This window comes from Arachis hypogaea, chromosome 4, assembly GCF_003086295.3.
Source record: "Arachis hypogaea cultivar Tifrunner chromosome 4, arahy.Tifrunner.gnm2.J5K5, whole genome shotgun sequence".
Lineage (NCBI taxonomy): Eukaryota > Viridiplantae > Streptophyta > Magnoliopsida > Fabales > Fabaceae > Arachis > Arachis hypogaea.
Genome location: NC_092039.1, coordinates 15,438,224 through 15,463,973, shown reverse-complemented (window position 1 = coordinate 15,463,973; position 25,750 = coordinate 15,438,224). Strand labels below are relative to the sequence as shown.

The following is a 25,750-nucleotide window of genomic DNA, read 5'->3' as shown; positions in this document are numbered from 1 at the left end:
TTATTTGTGTATTACTTGTCTGTATTGCTTATGTTTGTACAACTGAGAGATCCCTCATGTTGGTGTCGGTGGATGTTGGTGGCTGTTCTTGATGAGATGAATTGATAATGCGATTGCATGATGATGATGATTTTTGAATGAGATAATTTGAGTCCCCTGGGTAGACGCAGTGATGTGATTTCACTAGCTCCAGGCGAGGGTATGATGTATTGATATAGAGTTGCTGAGACAGAACAACTGGTGATGGTTTTGCTTATGATTCTGAGTCTGATTCGTGTAAGAATCAGCGAGTTGGGAAACATGTGTAACATGAACTAGATTTAGTATCCCCTTACGACAGATGCCTATTCATGGATTAGTGAGAATCTAGGCTGGATACTTGGAGAAAAGGAGTTTAGGATGCTTAGTGAGTTTTTATTGCAGTGCATTGTATTTATTTGGCACTTTTACCGTACTGGGAACCCATGGGACCGGGGTTCTCATTCCGTATATATCTCTTATTTTTCAGATACAGGTTCAGGTGCTCAGAAGTGAGCTGCAGTTCGTCTGAGAAACGGCGAAGATATTTATTTTCTCCACTTTGTGTTTTGCTTAGAATCTCTCCACCTTTGTTTTGAAGATATTACATTATGTGTTGAACTCTTTTGAAACTTGCCTATAGAGGCTCTTATGTTTCCTTTGGGAGAGATTAGGATGTACTGTTGTCAACTACTTTCATACTGTACCCTAGCCGGCCTAAACTTCGCGGGTCGCGACTAGTGGCTATTTACTTATGTTATATATATATCTATCTGTTATCTATCTCTTAATCTCCTTTATGCCTTGTCCATATATCGCTTTCGACTTCACGTTTTATCTTTTCGTTGTCAAATCGTGAGTGATACGTCTTCGCGATTTTATTTCTACTCTTTTCAGGCTTCTCGATTAATACTCCTTTCGAAATTACCTATGTATATATATATTAAAAATCCACCTGAGAGTCGTACCACCGTAATATCATTGACTTATGACTCGAGCATAAGGATTTGAATATTAGGATGTTACAACATTCATATTTTTTTGTTAATCAAATCCAACCAAGTTAGTCTAAGATAACAAAAATCAGTTATGACTAGCATTATTCTAAATCTTGTTATTTAACTTGGTTAGACTTAGTTCATAAAAAAACTTGGATGTGTACTATTATTCTTATATATATACAAGTAAATATTTATTTAGAAATTTATTTCTCATACAATTAGAAACCAATTCTTATTGAGATTCATAGTAAAAGTTTTTTTAATTAATGCAGTTGTTACAAAAAAATTAAAACTAATATAAAATAAGATAAATAATATTCTTTTGAGTCGATTTCTAAGAAAAAACACAAATTTAATTTAAATTGAGAATTGATCATTCTAATAACATCTAATATGAAATTCTTAAATTGACTATAAAGTACCAAAAATTGAATAAAAAATTATTATGGAATCAAATTCAATAATTTAGTGGAAACAAATAAATATTATTATCATATACTACTCAACAAAATTTCGATTAAATTGTAGTGGAAGCACTTACCCCACAATCACACACATACATCGGTTAATAAATATAATTATGGTATCTGTTAGTTCACCTATACTTTTTCTATGATTATTTATTCATAATTAAATTTGTTGAGTGAGCACTATATAGTAGAAAAATATTGATTTAATAATTTTGTACAATTAAAAAAATAATTAATTTAAAAAAAATAAATATAAAATAAAAAATAAAATTAAATAAAAATAAATATAATATTTAATTAAATGCTTTAGATTATATAATATATGGTTATATAATATATTTAAAAGAATATAATATATAACAAAAAGTAATTTGGCTTAGTGGTATTATTATATTAATAAAAATAACTATTTTTTAATTTATTATTTAATTTAAAAGCTTATCTAAACACACAAATTTAATTAAATCATAAAAAAATTTATACCGTCAACAACATATATATCAGTATTAAACTCATATATTAACTTGATTTAGATATTAATACAGCATTTAAAAAAAAACATAGCCATGAAATTATATAATATCACTTTGCAGATAATAACATATGGCATGCATGTTTCAAGGAAAAAAAATGTATATGATGAAGAGACGAGACAGATCAAGTTAGGCCAGCAAGTTCATAATAATAATGTATGTGTGAGTACCAAATTGCCAAGTTGAAGAGAATTAAATGATCTCTAATTCACCATTCTCATAGAAGAGACACGTGCAGTACATTTAATTTTGTAGGTTTAGTACATGATCAAGATTAGACACACGATGATGTGGATCCCTGTTGGTAACTATATACTTTTTCATTTTATATTTAATGTTTGTGTATCATTAATATAAAAGTATAAAACAAATTATATAAACACTCTATTTAGTTATATATGTATTATTTTTATTAGTAAGAGTAATATTTATGCATGTTTTGCATTTAGTGTAATCTAAATAATTCTTTAAAAGTAAATTATTAAATAGTATTATATTAAAATTAGGCTTTTTCCTTTTATTAAAAGTCTAAATTACACAAAAGGAAAAAATTAAAGTGATAAGCGAATTAAATTATTAAATGGTATTTGCATATAGATTTAATTTTTTTATTTGGTTTTTATAATGGATAAAAAATATAAGATGACTATTGACTAACCTGCTTAATTTTATATAAAAATATTTTTATATGAATAACCACTAAAATATAATTTAGAGAACCAATAAAATTTCTTTTAACAATGAAATTTGAATATTATATGTTCGGTAATCGGGTTCCAGACAGGTCGGGAGTACAAGTGAAAGGGTGGATAGGTGGGGACGCCTTGACTTGGGTCGCACTGGTAGCGGACTACTCGAGCTGACGAGCACTTGGGCTGGTGAATGGACGAGGGGGGGGTGCCACCTGCAAAGACACTCCGACGCCTAAGTCAGAAATCGTACAAGCAGGGGGAATGATGTGGGAAAGTGACATACCTCGGGGGAAGAGCCAATCTTCCCCTTATATACATGTCAGTAGTGGGCCCCAGGACGAGGACAGGCCCATATTTCCGAGGACGTTGTCCTGCAGCCACGTGCGAGCCGTACAGGACGCGTGTCCGGGTCGGTTGGAGGGCACGTGACCGGGTCGGGTGGAGATCGGGTCAGACCGACCCGTGCGGTTATTGGGCCAGGCCGTAACAGAGCCCCCACGCGCCAATGGTAGTCGTAGGAGCTACCAATGGCGTGTCGCCTTCGCGTTTCGTTTGGTCGGCTGATCGCTGGGAGGTTGTGTCTCCACGCGCGTCTCTTGGTTGCTCAAAGCAACCGTTTTCATCGCTTCGTTTCCCGTGCCGAGCATTAAATGCTCATAATGGGGTGAAAAACCCCTTTTGAAAAGCCCATTCTGCCCCCAGGTGTTTCGCGCTCTGGAGGTAGTTTTTAAACGATCGGTTTTGACATTTCTACACTTTTCTCACACTCCCTATTCTTCCTTTCTTCCTCCTTGCTACAAGATTCCAAGGCGTTGCTGTGGTGCCTTCGTTCGTGTTCCTTGCACTTTTCCAGACTCGCAATCATCCTTTTCTCCATCAACTTAGGTAATTTTCGAATCATCCCTCTTTTTAGGCATTATTTTTGGTATGTTTGTTGCTTGGTTCTTTTGATATTACTGCGTAGCCTTAGTTCCGAGTAGACGTGTTAGGGGGGAAAGTACCATTCTAGGGTAGGCTTTTTCTCGTTCCTTTAGACTTAGTCTTGTTTGCCTTTAGTCGGGAAATCGTGGGGGGTGGTGTTTGTTTCCGGCCTGAGCGACCGATCTCTTAGACTAACTGGATGGTACCCCCATGTAGGTATGGCCCGCACGGTCTCCCGAGCATCCGTTAACCCTGCGGCTTACGACCAGTACGCTTGGGTCGTCTCCGATGTGAGGGATTCACCCAACCAAATGAGCGAGGAGGAGCTCACCGAGTTCCGACAAGCCGGGTATTTGTGTGGCGGGACTGACGAGGAGGCCAATTATGACGCCTTCGTCCCGGCTGCTCACGAGCGGTTGTATGAAATCAACTTCCAACCCAGCCGGGTTGCCGACTGGATTTGGTTCTACAAGGCCATGTTTACTCAAGTCGGAGTTCGCATTCCGTTCTCCGCCTTTCAAATGGCGCTCTTAAACCGAATTTCCGTGTCTCCGTCGCAGTTGCATCCGAACAGTTGGGCTTCGATCCGCTGTTTCGAGATGGTTTGTGAATATCTCGACCTGCCGGTGTCCGTAGATGTCTTCCTCTTCTTCTTCACCCTCACAAACCCTTCCAAGCAGGGGAAACATAGGAAAGGGTTCATGTCCTTCCGGGCTGCTCAGGGTCGGAAGATCTTCGGCTTGTTCGAAGATTCTTACCATGGGTTTAAGGACAAGTATTTTAAAGTCCGCCCGGCCAAAGGTCGCCACCCCTTTTGGTTGTCTCTGGAGGGGGTACGGCTCATCCCGACTTATTGGAGCTTCGGGGCAGGAGCCAATAGTTTTATTAAGGTAGTTTACAAAAACATGTCGGCAGAAGATCAGCAGATTGCCGAGGTGCTAAACGCGGTTTTTGGGAAGAACCTAGTAAATCCCCACCTCCTCATGGGTGATCGGGACTCCGGTCGTAATTATATTTGTGAGAAGCTCTTTACTTTACGTTTTATCTTTTTCCCTTTATTGATATTGTGTGACGACTAACCGACCTTCTTTGGTTTCTTGCAGTGGATATGTCCGCGTCGGTGACGGGCCTTACCGATCTGTTTCAAACCTTTCTTGCCGGCGGCGACGACGAGGAAGGTGACGAGCAGCCTGTCTCCGAGGGGCCTAATGCTCCCCCGGAGGGTCAGGATGTTCCCGAACAGAGGGCCGCAACCGACGGGATCGAGACCTCGGCTCAGGGCGCCTCGGTTGAAGGTGGCAAGGCGGTCCGTGTTTCCCCTATCCGTGAGGTTGCCGGGATTGGGGGTTCGGTGCCTAAATCGGATGATGAGGAGGAGGTGGTGGAGGTCTCTAGCCTGAAGAGAAAGAGAAAAAAGACATCCACGGCGTCGTCTAGTCCCGAGGGTGTCCTTACCGTTATGGAAAGGAATTTCGACGCCTCAAAATTTATAGACACCCAGCTGATCCCTGGTACGGAGGAACATTTCCATGAGTCATCCCTTGCCGGGCAGGCGAGGTGGATGTACCGCACTCTTCTGCGCGGTGCGGTTATTGCTCGGAAGGCCGAGTTCGAGTTGTCCGGGATGGAGTCTCTTCGTCGGAAGTTGGCCTCCGCTGGGAAGGCCAACAATGAATTGAAAAGTGAAGTGGAAACTCTCCGGCAGCAGTTGACTCAATCTTCGGAGAAGTTGGACGCCGCCGAGAAGAAGGCTACCGCCGCTGAGCAGAAAGCTGCCTCCGCTGAACAAAAGTTAACAGCTGCCGAGAAGAAACAGAAAGAGTCGGACGCAACGATTGAACGTCTGGTCGAGCGTGAGATGGCTCTGGAGAAACAGGTCGGCGAGGCGCAGAAGCGCGTGGTCGAGGTTGAGAAGGAGAAACAGGCCGTGGAGGCCGAACTGGCAACATGGAAGGCCAAGTATAAAGACGTCGTCAAACAGGGTAAAGGCGCGATTTTGGGTACCGAGGAAGCCCTGAAGGCTCAAATTAAAATTGTTGCCCCTGAGTTCGACACGTCGGCAATTGGCGTTTTTAAGATCATCAAGGATGGCCAGGTGGTTGATGTTCCGAAGAAATGAACTCTATATTTTGTTGTTTCTTGCTTAGCCGTTTTGTTTTGGCTTGTAAACACTTGACTTTAGCCGTTTTGGCCTATGAACAATTTAGTCTTAGCCATTTTAATTTTGGCTTGTGAACAATGACTTGTTAGTCGCTTGCTCGTGTTGTCGCGATAAAATTGTTCTTACTTGTTCGATTGCGTTATCGCTTCTAGTAACCGTTTTTGGTTTATAGTTGTTTATACCGGTGGCCCGTGGGCTCTCGTGTAGCTATTTGTTACAATGTAGTTGATGTTCTCCCGGGGTGATCAGTCCCGGGTCGGGTGGTGTCGTTATTCGCGACAAGATGATTTGTCTGAAAAACGGAGATAAAAGAATGGAGATGTAAACCGCTATGAGAATTTCAAAAAGTAAAAGAGCAAAACGACTACTTAGCTAGCCTGGTCGGCGTTTGGTCCTTCTTCTAGGAGTAGAATCTTCTTAGGTTGTCCGCATTCCAAGTTCTCGGGACCTCCTTGCCGTCGAGTCTTTCTAGTTTGAATGCTCCTTTTCCCATCACTTCCTTGATTCTATACGGGCCTTCCCAGTTGGCCGCCAGCTTGCCTTCTCCTGGGGTCGGCAGGCCGATATCATTTCGCCTTAGGACGAGGTCGTTTGGCTCGAGTTCCCTCTTGAGCACTTTGGTGTTGTAGCGGAGTGCCACTCTTTGTTTTAGCGCCGTTTCTGTTAAGTGGGCCATTTCTCGGGCTTCCTCTATCAGGTCCTTTTCTACGGCTTCCTCTACCCCCTTCAAAAGGAGCCGTGGGCTTGGTTCTCCGATTTCTACGGGTATTACCGCGTCCACCCCGTATGTTAGCCGAAAAGGGGTTTCCTTGGTGGAGGACTGCTCGGTTGTTCGGTAAGACCAGAGGACTGATGCCAGTTCGTCGGCCCAAGCACCCTTTTTGTTGTCCAACCTCCTCTTTAGCCCTGAAAGGATAACCTTGTTGGCGGACTCCACTTGTCCATTCGTCCGAGGGTGTTCTACCGAAGAGAACTTTTGCCTTATTCCTAGGCCGTTGAGAAATCCCGTGAACTTTTTGTCAGTAAATTGTGCGCCGTTGTCCGAGATGACGACTTCTGGTATCCCGAACCGTGTTATCACCTGCCTCCACATGAATTTTCTGCAATGGGCTGAGGATATGCTAGCCAATGGTTCGGCTTCTATCCACTTGGTATAGTAATCAATTGCCACTATGAGATATTTGACCTGCCCAGGGCCGACAGGGAAGGGCCCTAAGAGGTCGACTCCCCATTGAGCGAACGGCCGAGAAGTCGTCAGCAAGCTTAACTCGTTTGCCGGTGCTTTGGCAAAATTGGCGTTCTGTTGGCACTTTATGCATTTTTTGACAAACTCTTTGGAATCTGCCATCATCGTCGGCCAGTAGTATCCAGCTCGGATCAACTTCCTTGCTAGGGCTTTTCCTCCGATGTGGTGCCCACAGCAGCCCTCGTGGACTTCCTTGAGGACGTAGTCCGTTTGGTCGGGGTGTAGGCACTTCAGTAAGGGTTGGCTGAGTCCCTTTCTGAACATCTGTCCTTGGATGACAGCGTACTTGGCCGCTTCCCTCCTTAATTTCAACGCATCCTTTTCGTCACCAGGGACTTGGCCGTGTTCTAGGTAGTTGGTGATGGGGTCTAGCCATGAAGGACTTAGGGTCGCTATGTGTAGTGTGATCGCGGGTTCCCTTGTCATGCCTTGGATGAGAGACCGGTTTCCCAACCCTGGCTTGGTGCTGGCTAATTTTGATAGAAGGTCTGCTCGTGTGTTCCTTTCCCTGGGTACATGCTGGATCGTGACCTCGTCGAACTTTTGGCTCAAGCTTTTGACCTTTTCCAAGTACTTCTGCAACAAGGGGTCCTTGGCTTGGTAGCTGCCGTTCACTTGGGAAGTGATGACTTGGGAATCGCTGCATACTTCCAGCCTTTTTGCGCCGACCTCTGTTGCTAGGGTTAAGCCTCCAATGAGGGCTTCGTATTCTGCTTGATTGTTCGAGATGGGAAACTCGAATCTGACCGACTGTTCGTATACGACCCCGTTTGGACTTTCTAGGATGATCCCGGCTCCTCCGTAGGTCTGGTTGGATGCTCCGTCCACATGGAGCTTCCACCGTGTGCCTATGTCTTCGCCTGGATCTCCTGCTACTTCCACCAAAAAATCCGCCATGGCCTGCGCCTTGATGGCTTGCCGGGGCTCGTATCGTATGTCATATTGGGAGAGTTCGATGGACCAAGTCATCATTCTTCCCGCCAGGTCGGGTTTTTGGAGAACTTGCCTAATCCCTTGGTCTGTCCTGACGACCACTTGGTGACTCTGGAAGTATTGCTTCAACCTTCTCGAGGAAGTTAGGAGCGCTAGGGCTAGCTTTTCCAACTTGCTGTATCTTAATTCTGCTCCTTGCAGAGCCTTGCTTATGAAGTAGACTGGCTGTTGGGTTTTCCCGTCCTCCCGTACTAGCACTGCGGCCAGGGCTTCGCTTGTTATGGCGAGATACAGGTATAGTGGTTCCCCGTCTCTTGGCTTCCCGAGAACGGGGGGTGCCGCCAAGACTTCCTTGAAGTGTCGAAAGGCTTCTTCGCACGCTGGTGTCCATTCGAACGCTATCCCTTTCTTCATGAGGTTAAAAAACGGCAGGGCCTTTGCCGCTGAGGCTCCGAGGAACCGAGAGAGTGATGTCAACCTTCCTGCCAACCTCTGGACGTCCTTGATACATCCCGGGCTCTTCATCTGAAGTATTGCCTGGCACTTCTCCGGGTTAGCCTCTACCCCTCTTTGAGTTATCATGAATCCCAGGAACTTGCCGGCTTCCATGGCAAAGGCGCATTTGAGGGGGTTCAGCCTCATACCATGTTGACGGAGGGACGCAAATACGCTTGCCAGGTCGTTTAGGAGGTCATCAGGTCGTGTTGTCTTTGCCAGGATGTCGTCCACGTAAACTTCGACCGTTTTTCCTATGAGGTTGTGGAATATCCTGTTCATCAGCCTTTGATACGTTGCCCTGCATTTTTCAAGCCAAATGGCATTACCTTATAGCAGAACGTTCCTCCTGGCGTTATGAACGCCGTTTTGTCCTCGTCTGGTCGGTGCATCGGTATCTGATTGTAACCAGAGTAGGCATCCATGAAACTCAGATACCGGTACCCCGCCGCAGCGTCGACGAGTGCATCTATGTTGGGGAGTGGGAAGCAATCTTTGGGGCATGCTTTGTTAAGGTCAGAGTAGTCCACGCACATTCTCCACCTGCCATTGTGTTTTTTCACTAACACCACATTTGAGAGCCACGTCGAGTAGTCTACTTCCCGTATGAAACCTGCCTCTAGGAGGCCGGCCGTTTGCTTGGCTACCTCCTCTGCTCTTTCTGCCGACATCTTTCTTCTCCGTTGAGACACTGGGCGTGCTTCCGGCTTGACGGCTAGGTGATGTGAGATGATTTGTGGATCTATGCCTGGCATGTCAGCTGGCGTCCATGCGAACAGGTCTCTGTTTGCCCTTATCATTTCAATTAAAGGCTCCTTCAGCTCATGTGGGAGGTTCTTGTTAACGAATGTGAACTTCTCCCCTTCGTCCCCGATGCTAAATTTCTCCAGGTCCCCTTCTGGTTCCGGCCTCGGCTTGTCCTCTACTCTGGCATCAAGGTCGGCTAGAAATACGCCAGATGCTTCCTTGGACTTCTTTCTAAGGGAAAGGCTGGCGTTGTCACAAGCGACCGCCGTCTCGAGGTCTCCCCTTATGGTCCCTATGGATCCATCATCGGTGACAAACTTCATAACTAACAACCTGGTGTTGATTATGGCTTCAAAATCGTTGATTGTTTTTCTTCCCAAGATGATGTTGTAGGCTGTGGAGTCTCGAAGGATTACGAATTCGGCCATCGCCGATCTTCGGCCTCGTATTTGTCCTACCGAGATCGGTAGGGAAATAACTCCGTCTGGTTTGATGAAGTGGTCGCCTAACCCGATGACCCCGTGCTGGTGGGTCGTTAAGTCGGCATCCTTTAACCCCAGTGCGTCGAACACGTTGCGGAACATGATGTTTGAATCAGCTCCAGTGTCGACAAGGATCCGTTTTACGAGGCCGGTTCCCACCCTGGCCGTTATGACCATGGGTGGGTTTTCCGGGGCGTCGCTGAACCATTGGTCTTCTGGGCCGAAAGAAATGGATGGAGGTTTTTTGGTGTTTTGCACTGGTTGAGATGAGATCGCCAGAATCTTGGCGTCCTTCTTGTGTGCCGACCGGGACTTTGGTGCGGCGTTTTTTGCCGTTACCACGTTTATCACAGTGAGGCCATGGTCTCTATCTTCGGGCTCCTGTCGCCGCTTGGCCGAGCGTGTCTTGCCTTCCTCGTCCTGGTCGCGATAACGCCTTCTCGGCTCCCTGATGAGGTGGGAGAACGCTGCTAGTTTTCCTTCCCTTATCGCCTGTTCTAATGCATCCTTCAGGTCGAAACAGTCCTGTGTTTGATGGCCGTATCCCTTATGGTAATCACAATAAAGGTTCTTGTTTCCACCCGTGCGGTCCTTGAGTGGTCGGGGTTTCGGAAGAATTCCCTTCTCAGCTATTTGTTGATAAACTTCCACTATGGGAAGGGCGAGTGGAGTGTAGTTAGTAAATTTCCCAACTCGAGGGAACGGCCTAGGTGCCTTGTTCGATGCCTCCTCTCTAGCCTTTTCCTTTGTTCTTTCACCGTCTCCTCCGGACTGCCGAGCCTGGCCGTAACCGGGCTGCCGCTTATTGGCTGCCACTACTCGGCTGACCTCCTCGTCGTTGATGTACTCCTTCGCCACCGTTTGGATTTCATGCATTGTCCAAACCGGCTTCGTGGTAAGGTGTTTTCGAAAGTTCTCGTTGAGGAGGCCATTCGTCAGGCAGAGACTGGCCACCGAGTCGGTTAAGCCGTCGATTTCCAAGCATTCGTCGTTGAACCGATCCAAGTACCTTCTGGTCGGCTCTCCCTGTCTCTGGGTTACCCCGAGAAGGTTGATAGGATGCTTGGCTTTTGCTATTCGTGTTGTGAATTGGGCCAGGAAGGCGCGGCTGATGTCCGGGAAACTGTAAATGGAGCCTTGAGGGAGGCCATTAAACCATCTGATCGCTGGTCCTGCTAAGGTTACCGGGAAGGCGCGGCACCTTACCTCGTCGCCTACTCCCTCTAGGTTCATTCTAGCCTCAAAGGCCGTGAGATGTTCTAGAGGGTCTTGGGTTCCGTCATACCTCATGTCCGTCGGTTTGTCGAAGTGTTTCGGCAACCGGGCCTCGAGGATAGATCGGTGGAACGGCGTGGCACCCATTATCACAGGTTGTCGTGTTCTCTCGGTTTTCCCTTCTCCGTCCTCACGACCTCTTATCGTTGGGCGAGTTTGTCTGCCGCGAGAGTAGATGACCGTGTCGTTCCGTCTTCTTGGAATAGGTGATTCCTCTGTTTCCGTCCGGGATGCAGATATACGCCGTGAGTGGCTTCGGTGAGAGCTCTCTTCCTCCTCGCCCCCGGGAGACGGGGTGTAGCTTGGATCGGTAGACCATCCATCCCTCTCCCGGTCGGCTAGCTGTCGTTCAAGGTTCTGGACTCTGTGGCGTAGCTCCTGCATTATTATGGCGCTATCGCCGCCCGTTCCCCCGAACGGTCGGGTTCTCGCGTGTTGTTGGGGGGATCTCCGGCCTCCTCGTTGTGAGGCGACGGAGGCTGCCCCCTCCGCTCCGGCTACTCGAGCTCGGTCGCCGGGGCCCGGCGCGACTTCCATTCAGGCAAAGAGGGTCCCCACAGACGGCGCCAATGTTCGGTAATCGGGTTCCAGACAGGTCGGGAGTACAAGTGAAAGGGTGGATAGGTGGGGACGCCTTGACTTGGGTCGCACTGGTAGCGGACTACTCGAGCTGACGAGCACTTGGGCTGGTGAATGGACGAGGGGGGGGGTGCCACCTGCAAAGACACTCCGACGCCTAAGTCAGAAATCGTACAAGCAGGGGGAATGATGTGGGAAAGTGACATACCTCGGGGGAAGAGCCAATCTTCCCCTTATATACATGTCAATAGTGGGCCCCAGGACGAGGACAGGCCCATATTTCCGAGGACGTTGTCCTGCAGCCACGTGCGAGCCGTACAGGACGCGTGTCCGGGTCGGTTGGAGGGCACGTGACCGGGTCGGGTGGAGATCGGGTCAGACCGACCCGTGCGGTTATTGGGCCAGGCCGTAACATTATACATGCAAAAAAGTATAAATTCATGTTTAAAAAATTGTCAACGATAATAAAAATCAAATTTTTATTTTAAAATTTGTTAGTAATTTTCATTAAATGCAATCTAATAGTATCAAATATAAAACTGTATATTCTCCCAAAGAAATGCTGATCATGCAAGATAATTGCAATTTCACTTGCACCATGATAAAAGCATTAATATAACATTATTTAATTAAAAAATTAGCCAATAATTATGGAAACTCAAAACAGCTTGATATTCAACCACTATACTTGAATGATAATATTTTTTTTATAAGATGGTTTATCAACAACTAATAACTCGGGTATAATTTTTATCCTGTTTTCAATAGTATGACTTATTTAATTTGACACTTGCATCCAAACGTTTTTTCGAAGTGTTTTAGCTCATACCATAATAGTAGTAATTAGAACTATAATTATATTTTAAAAAAAAAAACAGATCATAAATCTAAAACTCAAATGATATATATTTTTTTTTATTTTTCTTTAAAGCCTCCACCAGTTACATATAATCAAACAATGCACTTAATTTCCCTGCCCTGCAAGCCTGGCTTTGCTACATGTGCTACCTATCTATAGTCACAAAACGTGCAAAGATGCTATTTTTGTTTTAAGTTTTCAGTTTTCTCTATTATTAGCAACGTATTTCCATTTATATATATACGTAATTGCATCTATTGCCTATTGGCCCAACCCATTATTTGCTGCCACTTAATTAATAAGTGACTCCACATTAATTTTCCACTGCTTTGCATTTGACACGTGCATGTATGCAATATCATTTGTGAGAGCAACTTGCCCTGTAACCCAGGCCCCAAACATTTATGAGGTGGATTATATATCATATTATCCCGTCTCCGTTTTAAAATAATTAATGTTTTTAATGTTTATGTTCATTGAAAAATTAATACATTTAAAGAATTTTTTTATTATTTACGGTATTTTTCGGTTTGAGAATGAGTTAATTTATTGTGAATTTAAATTTTATTTAAATGTTTGTTAATAATTAATAAATTATTGTATGCACGAGACGAAATATATATTCTTAATATTTATTTAAATGAATTAATAAATTAATTACGAGACAAATTCAAATTCTCATTATATATATAGATAATTAATATATCTAGAATGATTAAATGTATTAATTTTTCAATAAACCCAAAAAAATAAAAACAACAATTTTTTTAAAAGGAGTGCTAGGTGATAAGCGGATAAATGCCGGTCAAGAATTACTAAAAGTATTTTTTTTTAAATTAACGTTGTAAGTATAATTTCAAACGACGAGATTTTTGCTATCGAATTTAAAATATGTCACAAATAAAATAAATAATCGAGAGTAAAATTTTGGGTCGTTTTTTTTAGGAGTTGACACAAGATGTAATTTATTGGTTAGAATTTTTCTGGAGATTTTTTGAGCTTGAGAACAAAACAAATAAATAACTAGAAATTAAAGCAATGAATAATTAGCAAGAATTGTAAAATAATCAATATAAAAAGGCTTGGTTAGGGGTGAGAATTGGAAATTCTATTTTTATTGTCTTTCCCAAGTGTGATGGTAAAAGCTCATTACTCTCACTTAGTTATCCTCAAACAAGTGAAGAAAAGTCAAGTGAAACAATTAACCTTAGCTCACAAGTCCTAGTCACTTCGTATAGAAGAACTAGAGTTGGTGAGTTTGAAGCTAATTAGTAATTTTCAATTACAAATCAACACTTGAGTATAACAATTCAAGAGACTAAACTGGAAAAAAGATTTATGTATTATTCAGTGTATCCAAGTTGTCTATTCAAGTTGTCTTGAATGATACAATATACAAGGGTATTTATAAGGACTAAGAGAATCTTAATAATAAAGACGTAATATTCTATAATAAATATTCAGATATACTAAATAATTCTAATTGATCCTAATTATATTCTAACGCAGATGGAACGGCCGGAAGGAAGTGTAGATGGAACTGCCGCTAGTTTGAAGGAAGGGCAGACGGAACTGCCGCTTGTTTGAATGAAGCGTAGACGGAACTTCCGTGCAGACGGAATTGCCGTCCAGGCGGAACTGCCAGAAAGAAACGCAGATGGAACTGCCACAAGGAAACACAGACGAAACTGTCACGAGAAAACGCAGATGGAACTGCCACAAGAAAACACAAACGGAACTGCCACGAGAGAACGCATATGGAGAGAACGCAAATGGAACTTCCACGAGAGAACGAAGACAGAACTGCTGCGAGAGAACACAGACAGAACTGCCGAAAGAGAGCGAAAACTATATAATTTCTTCATGAGAATAGGTAAGAAGCGGATGACAATGGTGTTTGATCATTCGACTCGAAAAAAACACAAGCCAGAGAAAATAAGCTAGTCGGTGAGGTGAAAAAGCATCAAAGGAGTGACAAAAAGGAAAGAAGAATGGCATAGAAAGAGAAATACAAAATCTACGATAATTTCACCACAAGAAAAATAACATATCCTCTTCAAGGAGGATACCATGGTTCTGATACCATATTAGAAACAAGAGACTAAACTGAAAAAATGATTTGTGTATTATTCAGTGTATTCAAGGTGTCTATTCAAGTTGTCTTGAATGATACAATATATAAGGGTATTTATAGGGGCTAACAGAATCTTAATAATAAAGACGTAATATTCTATAATAAATATTCAGATATATTAAATAATTCTAATTGATCTTAATTATATTCTAACAACTCAACCCCCAACCAAGCAAAAAAATCTACTCCATGATATTGGATGACATTTTCTCAAACACTTGGTGAGCAAAGATAAAACACATGATAATAAATAGGAAAATAATTCAATTCAAATTACCACTGAAAATAATTAGCGAGAACAAAATAAGCAATAACAATAGATATAAAAATAACTCAATGCATTAACAAAATTCAATCATAACAAGATCCAAACATGAATTAAAAAAAATCAAATGAAAAAGAGTAATAGAAGAATTAGAGAAGAAAACTATAAGGAAAATGACTCTAATTGAAGGTAGCAGCAGCTCTCTCAAGATCCAATTCAAAGCAAAACTAAGAATGCCAAAAACCCTAGAGAGAAGTAGGAGTTTCTCTCACTAGAATTCAAAACTCAAAAACTAAGCCAAAGTGTAGTGTGTGTTCAATCTCAGTTCCTTTCCTGCCTCTAGTCTGCATTTTCAGGGCTGAAACTGGGTCAAAATTAGCTCAAAAATCGCCCTCAGTGAGTTCTGTTAATTGCAGCACGTGACACTCGTCACACGTACATGTCGCTAGGCTCTGCACAAGATCACGCGTACGCATCAGTTGCGCGTATGCGTTAGTGGACAACGCTCCCAGTCACCCGTATGCGTAAGTGGAAAATGGCTTGATCACATGTACACGTTAGTCATGCGCACGCTTCGCCTCCAGCTTCTCAAATCTTCAAATTCTTGTGTTTCTTCCACTTTAGCATGCTTCCTCTTCATCCTCTATGCTATTCTTGCTCTATAAATCCTGTAATCACTTAATGCACATATCACGACATCAAATGATAATAACAGAGGATTAAAAACTAGCGATTTAAAGGCCTATGAAGCATGTTTTCAATTATTGCACAAAATTAGGAAGGAAACTTAAAAACATGCAATTTACATGAAGATGTGTGAAAATAGTTGACGAAACCCACTCAATTCAGTCTAAAATATATCATAAAATAGTGGTTTATCAAATCTCCCCACACTTAAACATTAGCATGTCCTCATGCTAAGCTCAGGTGAGCCAAAAGAGTAAAGGAAAAATGGTAAGACTTATGCAATGCAACTTATCTATATGAATGCAACTACATGCTAAATGCTTCTGCCTACTTGGTTAAAAATACACAAATTCTCCAAGAACAAACATAAATTGGATTCCATTAATTTAAATCTCAAAATGAAGTACAAGTAGACTTGCAAGAAGAAAGCTCATGAAAGCCGGGAATAAATTAAAGAGTCGAGCATCAAACCCTCATCGGAAGTGTATACACTTTGATCACTCTAGTGTTTTAGGGTCGATTCTCTCAGTTCTCTACTAATCTTGCTTTCTAAGGCTTGTTCTTCTTCTATCAATCAACAAAAATTTAATACACGAGTACACATATCAAAAGGTCTTTTCAAGGGTTGTAATGGGGTTAGGGTCAAGGTAGGAATGTATTTGGTTAAGTGGACTAAAATCCGAATCCTTGATTAACCTAAACTTCCTACCTAACCTAAGACACTCCATGTAATTACAATGCAAATTCTAACTACCATTGACTTTTTTTCCACGAATTCATGCACCTTGATACCTTTTGAGTACAAATCATATGCATTGATTTAATTATTTACCTTGGGGCATTTTGTTTCCTTTTTATTGCTTTCTCTTTTTCTTTTCTTTCTCTTTTTTTTCTTTTTTTTTAAATGAGTTAATGCATATGATTAATGTGATATATGCATGAACAAGTGCCCAAACTATTTTCACATTTTCATATAAGAATATAAAATACCCAATTTTCAAACCAAGTACTCCCCAAACCCAAATTCTCCACACTTAATTCATGTGCATTCTCACTAGACTAAGCTAACCAAGGATTCAAATTAGGGACATTTATTATTTTTCTCTTAGAGTTAATGATGTGCTAAAATAAAGAATAAATAGGGTAAATTAGGCTCAACATGGGATTGTAAAGGATGATGAAAGGGTAAAGCCATATGGGTATATGAGCTATAGTGAAACAAGGGCCTCAATCACATAAGTGCATGCATACATCAAACAATAGAAATATAGAATCAAAGAAGATAAAGATCACAATTTTAGAAAGAACAACACACACCAAAACAAAACATTGGTTGATAAGATGCAACCAATCAATTAGGTTAAAAATCTCATTGGGCTTGTGTGTTTGAGCTCTAAAACCATGTTCCAAAAATAAATTTCTTCAAGCAAGTTCAAAATTTTTTTTTTCAAATTAGTGAAATGCTTTAAAGTAGTTTCTTGAGAAAGAATTTATCACTTCAACCAAGTACTACCTAAATGCAAGCAACTAACTACTCAAGCAAGTTATCCTATCTAACAAAAGGAAAATAAAATATTGGTGTTGAGAGAGAGTTGTTACCTTCGGGAGTCAGTTACCAACATTCCCACACTTAAAGCTTGGCACGGTCCTCCGTGCCATCAGTGATCCGCAAAGTGTGTCCGGGATTGCCACTTGCAATGGCCAATAGATGGGGGGACAGGGGCACTTCCATGTCCATATCTTGATCGCTCGCATCACCACACTAGAAGTAGAGTCCGAGGTGTCGGGTTCCTTCATAGGTGGGTTAGAACACCCAATGAGCTTCTTCAAGTAGTCATAACGGCGCTTGTTGTGTCGCTCCATCCGCTCAATTCTCCGACCTTGCTGGTCTACCTTTTCGATGAGATAAAGTAGCAATTGGTGGGTGGATGGTGGTGGTGCATGTGGTGTCCATGATGGTGGAGCAGAGAATGAAGGAGTTTTGAAAGACGAATCTTCATTCTGGCTCACAGGTGGCGCTGGAGGCCTGATATATTTCCCATTCAAGACAAATTCGTCGTCCCTAGGAATCATGGTCTTCATATCCCCAGCCCAATAGGAAACTCCCGTCGCAGACACCAAGTCCGTTTACCAATGCGGGAAAAGGCAGGTTGCCAACTATTTGTACTCGGCCCAAGGCTTGTCGGATGAGTCGTAGAAAGTTGAGAGGCTTCTCTGTGAGGATGCACCAGACAAGAATGGACATGTCAGCAGTAAAAGTGGACTCATGAGTGCTTGGCAATATGTAGTAGGACATGATCTGTGCCCACACTCGATCCTCCTGTGCTGAGATGCACTTGGGTTGATGCTTGCCGGTCCCACGGATCCAATCGCTACTGGGTTGAGCAATGACCCTAAGGATGGGATCCCAGTCAAGATCGAATCTCTTGCACTCAAGTTGTGCTTCTTGGTAGGTATCTATCCCATCCGGACGTGGAAAAAAATCAAGTACTCGCTGAATAGCATCTTCCGAGATTAGAACTTGCTTTTGGCGCACAAAAAGTGACTAAAGGGTAGGCGAGTGATAATTGGCATAGAATTCAACTAGCCAAGAGAGATTAGCTTCCCAAGGCCTCCGATTTAAGAATTCCCACTGCCGCCTCTCAATGTGGGGCACCACAAGTTGAATGAAATGTTTTGGAAGAATTAGGAGGTGCTCGTTGTGGTAGTTTCTCTCTACTAAGACGGGGAACATCCGCTCACAATAGCAGTTAGTGAATCTTGCGGGGTCCTTTGTGGGAAATTTCTTCTCCGCTTCATCAACTCGGATGGTCCTCTTCACCCGCTTAGAAGGGGGCTTGACCTTTGAGGAGGTTTGCGCTTTAGCCGGTGCTCTTTTAGTTGCTTTCTTCACCGGTGTCTTTTTAGAAGCCCTCTCTTTTTCTTTTTGATGGCCATCATGAAAAAGGAAGAAAAAGAAGGAATATTAAACTCAGATAGATAAACATCAGATGTAGGAAACTGTAAGTGAGAATAAATGTCAAAGAAAAGGAAAGTGTCTTAAATACATGGTAGCTACAACATGCAAATAAGACATCAATTAGAATCATGAAGGCGTGTCACTCACACTAGATGCAAGAGGGATAGAAGCATGCAAGTATAAAGTATGAGAAGAATAGCTCAAGCATCAATATCAACAATGATAATTACATGTAAAGCAAGCACAAAATAATGAGCATTTTTATAATGAAAATTAATGGATACCAAGCTCAATGCACATGTATTGCAAGTATTCAGAAAAAGAAGCAATAAGTTGCAAGAATAAGTGGTGGACGAAATTGTGATCATCAATAATGGCTCCAAAGGCTTGGTGCTCTCAAACGTGAATCACACTTTGTCACAACTCCGCACAACTAACCAGCAAGTGTACTGGGTCGTCCAAGTAATACCTTACGTGAGTAAGGGTCGATCCCACAGAGATTGTTGGTATGAAGCAAGCTTTGGTCATCTTGTAAATTCCAGTCAGGCGGATAATAATTGATTATGGAATTTCGAAAATCAAATAATAGTAAATAAACAGAAAATAAAGATAGAGTTACTCATGTAATTCAATGGTGGGAATTTCAGATAGGTATATGGAGATGCTATGTTCCTTCTGAATCTCTGCTTTCCTACTGCATCCATTCAATCCTTCTTATTCCTTTCCATGGCAAGCTGTATGTAGGGCATCACCGTTGTCAATGGCTACATCCCATCCTCTCAATAAAAAAGGTCCAAATGCTCTGTCACAGCATGGCTAATCATTTGTCGGTTCTCAATCAGGTTGGAATAGAATCCAGTGATTCTTTTGCGTCTGTCACTAATGCCCAGCCTTCAGGAGTTTGAAGCTCATCACAGTCATTCAATCCCGAAATCCTACTCGGAATACCATAGACAAGGTTAGACTTTCCGGATTCCCATGAATGTCACCATCAATTCTAGCTTATACCTCGAAGATTCTGATCAAGGAATCCAAGAGATATGCGCCCGGTCTAAGGTAGAACGGAAGTGGTTGTCAATCACGCGCGTTCATAGGTAAGAATGATGATAAGTGTCACGGATCATCACATTCATCAAGTTGAAGTGCAACGAATATCTTAGAACAGGAATAAATCAAATTGGATAGAAAATAGTAGTAATTGCATTAAAACTTGAGGTACAGCAGAGCTCCACACTCTTAATCTATGGTGTGTAGAAACTCCACCGTTGAAAATACATAAGTGAAAGGTCCAGGCATGACCGAATGGCCAGCCCCCAAACGTGATCACAGGATCAAAAATACAATCCAGGATGTCTAATATGATAGTAAAAAGTCCTATTTATACTAGACTAGCTACTAGGGTTTACAGGAGTAAGTAATTGATGCATAAATCCACTTCCGGGGCCCACTTGGTGTATGTTTGGGCTGATCTTGATCTATCCACGAGCTGAGGCTTTTCTAGGAGTTGAACACCAAGTTGTAACGTGTTTTGGGCATTCAACTCTGGTTCGTGACGTGTTTCTGGCATTTGACTCCAGAATGCAGCATGGAGCTAGTGTTGAGCGCCAGTTTACGTCGTCAAATCTCGAATAAAGTACAAACTTTTATATATTGCTGGAAAGCTCTGGATGTCTACTTTCCAACGCTGTTGAGAGTGCGCCATTTGGAGTTCTGTAGCTCCAGAAAATCTATTTCGAGTGCAGGGAGGTCAGATTCCAACAACATCAGCAGTCCTTTCTCAGCCTCCTATCAGAGTTTTGCTCAAGTCCCTCAATTTCAGCCAGAAATTACCTGAAATCACAGAAAAACACACAAACTCATAGTAAAGTCTACAAATGTGAATTTAGCATAAAAACTAATGAAAACATCCCTAAAAGTAACTAGATCATACTAAAAACTACCTAAAAATAATGCCAAAAAGTGTATAAATTATCCGCTCATCAATAAGATAGAGAATAAATCAAGATACCATTAGTGCTTTTTCACAAACACTTGGTGTGCATATTAAAAGCAAGAAGCAAGTTGAGCAATCCAAGTGTATAGTAGACCCAAAATAGAAAGCCAATTGTCAAAGCACGTCACATAACACAAACAAGCTAAGAAATATCAGAGCAATCCACCAATTCACAAAATATTCAAGATGAAATTCCAACACCAAAACAAAAATGCAAGAAGAGAAAAGAATTAAAAGGAAATTACAAATAACAAAACTAATATGCAATTAAAAATAATTAAAATATTTGAATGGAAGAAACAAAAGAAGAATTAAAGAGTAGAAGAAAATAAGAAGAGGGGCCTTGAAAAGAAGATGAAAAGAAGAAGATAAATGCAAAGGTAAGAGGAGGAGAAGAGATGGGTGAGAAGAGAAAGGAAAAAGAAAAGAAGGAAAGGATGTTTGACCGCCGGAGATGGTGGTCGCCGGTGGTGATGAGGAGGGGAGAGAAGAAGAAAGAAAGGCAGAAGTAAGAAGGAAGAAAGGAAGAAGGTAGAATTAGGATTTAGAAGGCGAGAGGAGAGTGGCGTAAATCAGGGCAACGCGCTAATTTAAGTGATTCGGCGCTATGACGCATGTGCGTCGTCTACGCGTACGCGTGGAAGGCCCAGAAGTGAAGGAACGTGCGAGCATCAGACACGCGTACGCGTGATTTTCGTGCTAGACACATGAAACTGGCACAATTTTAGTGCAACTCTCTGATTTTTGTACCAGGGATTGCAGTATTGACATACGACGCGTGCGCATCGCTCATGCACACGCGTGGAGAGGTGAAATTGCTGGGTGACGCGTACATGTCAGCGAGGCGTACGTGTGGGATGGGTTGTGTGCCTGGCACCCCACCCGCATAGTTTCAGCACAACTCTCTGGTTTTTGTACTAGAGAGCGCCAGCATCACTATGACGTGTGCGCGTCGGAGACGCTTACGCGTGAGCCTCTCTTTTTTTTAAATATCTCAGAACAATGGTAAATATGCATATTTGAAAATTAACACAAACACCTAATGAAACAAAGATAGACAAATAAATAAAATAAAACTATAAAAAGGAAGATCATACCATGATGGGTTGCCTCCCACCTAGCACTTTTCTTTAATGTCCTTAAGTTAGACAGTCCATGGGCTCAGTCCTCTTCCTTGGTTGGGTCCTTCAAGAGAAAGATCTTTAGCTCCTTGTTGTTCTTCACTTTTACACCATGATAAAGCTTTAAACGGTGGCCATTGACCTTGAAGAAGGTAGGGCTTGAGGGGTGACTTAAGTGGACAACTCCATACAGTTCAACCTTCTCCACTACATAGGGTCCATCCTATCTTGACCTCAGTTTGCCCGGCATTAATCTCAACCTCGAGTTATAGAGAAGGACTTGATCCCCAACTCTAAACTCTCGTCTCTTGATGTTCTGATCATGTACCGCCTTCACCTTTTCTTTGTAGAGCCTTGAGTTTTCATAAGCTTCTAGCCGAATGCACTCCATTTTTTCCAGTTGCAATTTCCTTTCGACTCTGGCTCCTCCCAATCCTGAGTTACATTCCTTCATAGCCCAATAAGCCATGTGTTCCACCTCAAACGGAAGGTGACAAGCCTTTCCGTAGACTAGGCAGAACGGACTCATGCCGATCGGTGTCTTGTAAGCTGTCTGATAAGCCCATAGTGCATCTCCAAGCCTAGAGATCCAATCCCTTCTATGAGGTTTAACAATCTTCTCGAGTATGGTCTTGATCTCTCTATTAGACACCTCGGCTTAGCCATTTGTTTGGGGATGGTAAGCCATCGCCACCTTGTGAATGATGCCATGTTTCTTCATCAAACCTGTCATTCTTTTGTTACAAAAATGAGAGCCTTGATCACTCACGATTGCACGTGGTGATCCAAAGCAGCAAATAATATTATTCTTAACAAAAGAGACAACCACGTTAGCATCATCAGTACATGTAGAAATTACTTCTACCCATTTAGAAACATAATCAACAGCTAACATAATATATAAGAAACCATTCGAGTTTGGAAATAGACCCATGAAGTCAATACCCCAAACATAAAAAATTTCACAAAACAACATGAGTTGTTGGGGCATCTCATTCCTTTTGGATATGTTTCCAAACCTTTGGCATTGGTGGCAAGAGTTACAGAAAAGATTAGCATCCTTAAAAAGTGTGGGCCATTAGAATCTGCAATCTAAAATTTTTCTTGCAGTTCTTTGAGGACCAAAGTGGCCACCATTCTCAGAAGAGTGGCATGCCTCTAAGATAGACTGGATTTCGGATTGTAGAACACACCTTCTAATTATTGGGCAGCACCACATCTCCATAAATATGGGTCATCCCATATGTAATACTTGGACTCGCTCTTGAGCTTGTCCTTTTGATGTTTAGAAAAATTTGGAGGAAAGGTGCGACTAACCAAATAATTAGCAATGGGTTTATACCAAGGAACTACCTCGAATATTGTCTACAAGATATCAAGTGAAAATGCATCATTGATAGGAGTGGAGTCACTTTTAATATGCTCTAAGCGACTCAAGTGGTCCGGTACTAAATTTTGGGACCCACTCCTATCTTTGATTTCTAAATCAAACTCTTTCAATAGCAATATCCAGTGGATTAACCTTGGTTTTGACTCTTTCTTAGCTAGCAAGTATTTCAAAGCCGCATGGTTTGAATATACTACCACTTTTGTTCCAAGTAAATAAGCCCAAAATTTATCCAAGGCAAAAAAAATTGTTAAAAGTTCTTTTTCAGTGGTAGTATAGTTAGACTGGGCACCATCTAAAGACTGAGAAGCATAAGCTATTATATAGGGATCCTTACCTTCGTGCTGAGCCAGTGTCGCTCCTACCACATAGTTAGATGCGTCGCACATGATCTTGAACGGCCTACTCCAGTGAGGCCCTCTCACAATAGGAGCTTGGGTTAAGGCAATCTTCAGCTTGTCAAATGCTTCCATGTACTCTTCACTCAAGTCAAACTCTACGTCTTTTTGCAGCAGACGGGAAATGGATAGTGCTACCTTACTGAAATCCTTGAAAAAACGCTGGTAGAAACCTGCGTGACCAAGAAAAGAATAGACTTTCCTTACAGAGGAGGGATAAGGTAAACCAGAAATAACATTAATCTTTACAGGATCAATAGAGATACCAGTATTAGAAACAACATGAGTTAGAATAATACCTTACTTTACCATAAAGTGACATTTTTCAAAATTAAGCACAAGGTTTGAACTAGCACATCTTTCTAATACTTTATCAAGATTATCCAAATAGAGGTAAAAAAAACCACCATAAACACTAAAATAATCCATAAACACTTCTATGCAATGCTCAAGAAGATCCGAGAAGATATTCATCCTGCACATTTGAAACGTAGCCGGTGCATTACATAAACCAAAAGGCATTCTTTTATATGCATACGTTCTAAAGGAGCATGTAAAAGTAGTTTTCTCTTGGTCTTCTGGAGCAATATGGATCTGAAAATAACCAGTATAGCCATCTAAAAAGCAATAATGTGATTTACCTGACAGGCGATCAAGCATTTGATCGATGAAAGGTAATGGATAGTGATCTTTACGAGTAGCCAAGTTCAAACGCCTGTAGTCGATGCAAACTCTCCATGAATTCTGCACCTTTGTAGGCATGAGTTCCCCATTCTCATTCTTGACTATGGTGACCTCAGACTTCTTAGGAACCACATGTACCGGGCTAACCCACTCACTATCTGAGATTTGATAGATAATATCGGCTTCAAGCAGTCGGGTCACTTCTTTCTTCAAAACTTTTAGAATTTTGGAGTTCAACCGCCTTTGAGGTTGACGAATAGGCTTGGCTCCCTCCTCTAGGAAAATTCGGTGCTCACGAACATGAGGGCTTATACCTACTATGTCCGCCAAACTCCACCCAATAGCTTTCTTGTTCCTTCTCAGTACATTAAGCAATCACTCATCTTGTTGGGAGGTGTGCTCCTTTGCAATGATCACCGGAACCTTTTGATTGTCTTCAAGATAAGCATACTTAAGGTGAGGTGGAAGCGGCTTCAACTCCATGTTTAGCTCATGGCTTGGAACTTGATTAACCGGTAACATCGGAAGTGGCAAGTTGTCTTCATCATATTCAGGAGGTTTCCCCACACTTGCACCTTGAACCATGTTCTTCTCATCAACTATATCATGGTGGACTTCGGCTATAATATCATCAATCATATCGCATCGGAAGATAGAATGGTCCTCCAGTGGGTACTTTATAGCTTCATCTAGGTTGAAATTCACTACTCTTCCATCTATTTCAAAAGAATAGGTACCCGAAAAAGTATCTAATTCAAACCGAAAAGTCTTCAAGAACGGCCTCCCAAGCAAGATAGACAATGGTCTTCCTGAGCCATTAGGGGGCATCTCAAGAATGTAGAAATCAATAGGAAAAATCAACCCTTTAATATTCACCAAGACATCTTCCGCAATGCAACCACAGAAATTATGCTTTTATCCGCAAAAAAAATGGGTTGCCGACCTTTTCAACGGTGGAAGCTTCAATGCATCATAAACAGATAATGGCATAATGCTGACACAAGCACCTAAGTCACACATGCAATCAACAAATTGTCTACCACTTATTGTGCAAGTAACCATACAAGGACCGGGATCACCACATTTTTCCAGTATAGCACCCATCAAAGCAGAAATCGAGCTACCCAAAGGAATAGTTTCTAAATCCTGAATCTTCTTATTATTCATGCACAAATCCTTTAAAAACTTAGCATACTTAGGAACCTGATGAATAGTATCTAAAAGGGGAATAGTTACCTCAACCCTTTTGAAGATATCCACCATCTTGGGGTTTAGCTCCACTTACTTTTTAGTCCTCCTAGCTAGATGTGGGAAGGGAATTGGAATAGCCTCTTTCAAAACACTTTCTTCCTTAGAAACTCCATCCCTTTGTTAAGAAACTTCTTCTTCAACCACCTTTTGTACCTCATCCTCGTCTTTAACATCTTCTACCTCAACAACTTCTTCATCTTGAATGGCTTCTCTTGAGCTTGGCTCCTCGGAACTCCTCTCTTGCAATGTAGGGCCGAATCTCAAGGTAATGGCATTGATTCTACCCTTGGGTTAGGTAAAGACTGAGAGGGAAGTGCACTAGAGTTTAAAGGTTGTGTGTTGGAGGTAGAGGGTGGTTCTAGAGTAGAGGTGAGACTGGTGAGGCTAGAGGTAAGTGTAGTTTCAAGAATAGAACGGAGTGTCTCATCTTGGTTGTAGGAAGAAGGATGGTAGGTAAGT

At 42.1% G+C, this 25,750-nt stretch overlaps 2 protein-coding genes across 2 annotated transcripts; both read right to left on the bottom strand.

The window, feature by feature from the left end:
* Positions 1–6,010: 6,010 nt before the first annotated feature.
* Positions 6,011–11,511, bottom strand: LOC140184055 (uncharacterized). Its single transcript, XM_072234337.1, has 4 exons — positions 10,709–11,511; positions 9,038–10,645; positions 6,245–8,771; positions 6,011–6,088 (listed from the first exon to the last, which is right to left on the bottom strand). The coding sequence occupies exons 1-4, from the start codon at positions 11,509–11,511 to the stop codon at positions 6,011–6,013; spliced, it is 5,016 nt and encodes a 1,671-aa protein (XP_072090438.1).
* An 11,425-nt stretch (positions 11,512–22,936) lies between these two features.
* LOC140184054 (uncharacterized) lies at positions 22,937–24,868 on the bottom strand. Its single transcript, XM_072234336.1, has 5 exons — positions 24,492–24,868; positions 24,107–24,395; positions 23,895–23,950; positions 23,726–23,831; positions 22,937–23,599 (listed from the first exon to the last, which is right to left on the bottom strand). Exons 1-5 carry the CDS (start codon positions 24,866–24,868, stop codon positions 22,937–22,939), a joined length of 1,491 nt encoding a protein of 496 aa, XP_072090437.1.
* Between the last annotated feature and the right edge of the window lie 882 nt (positions 24,869–25,750).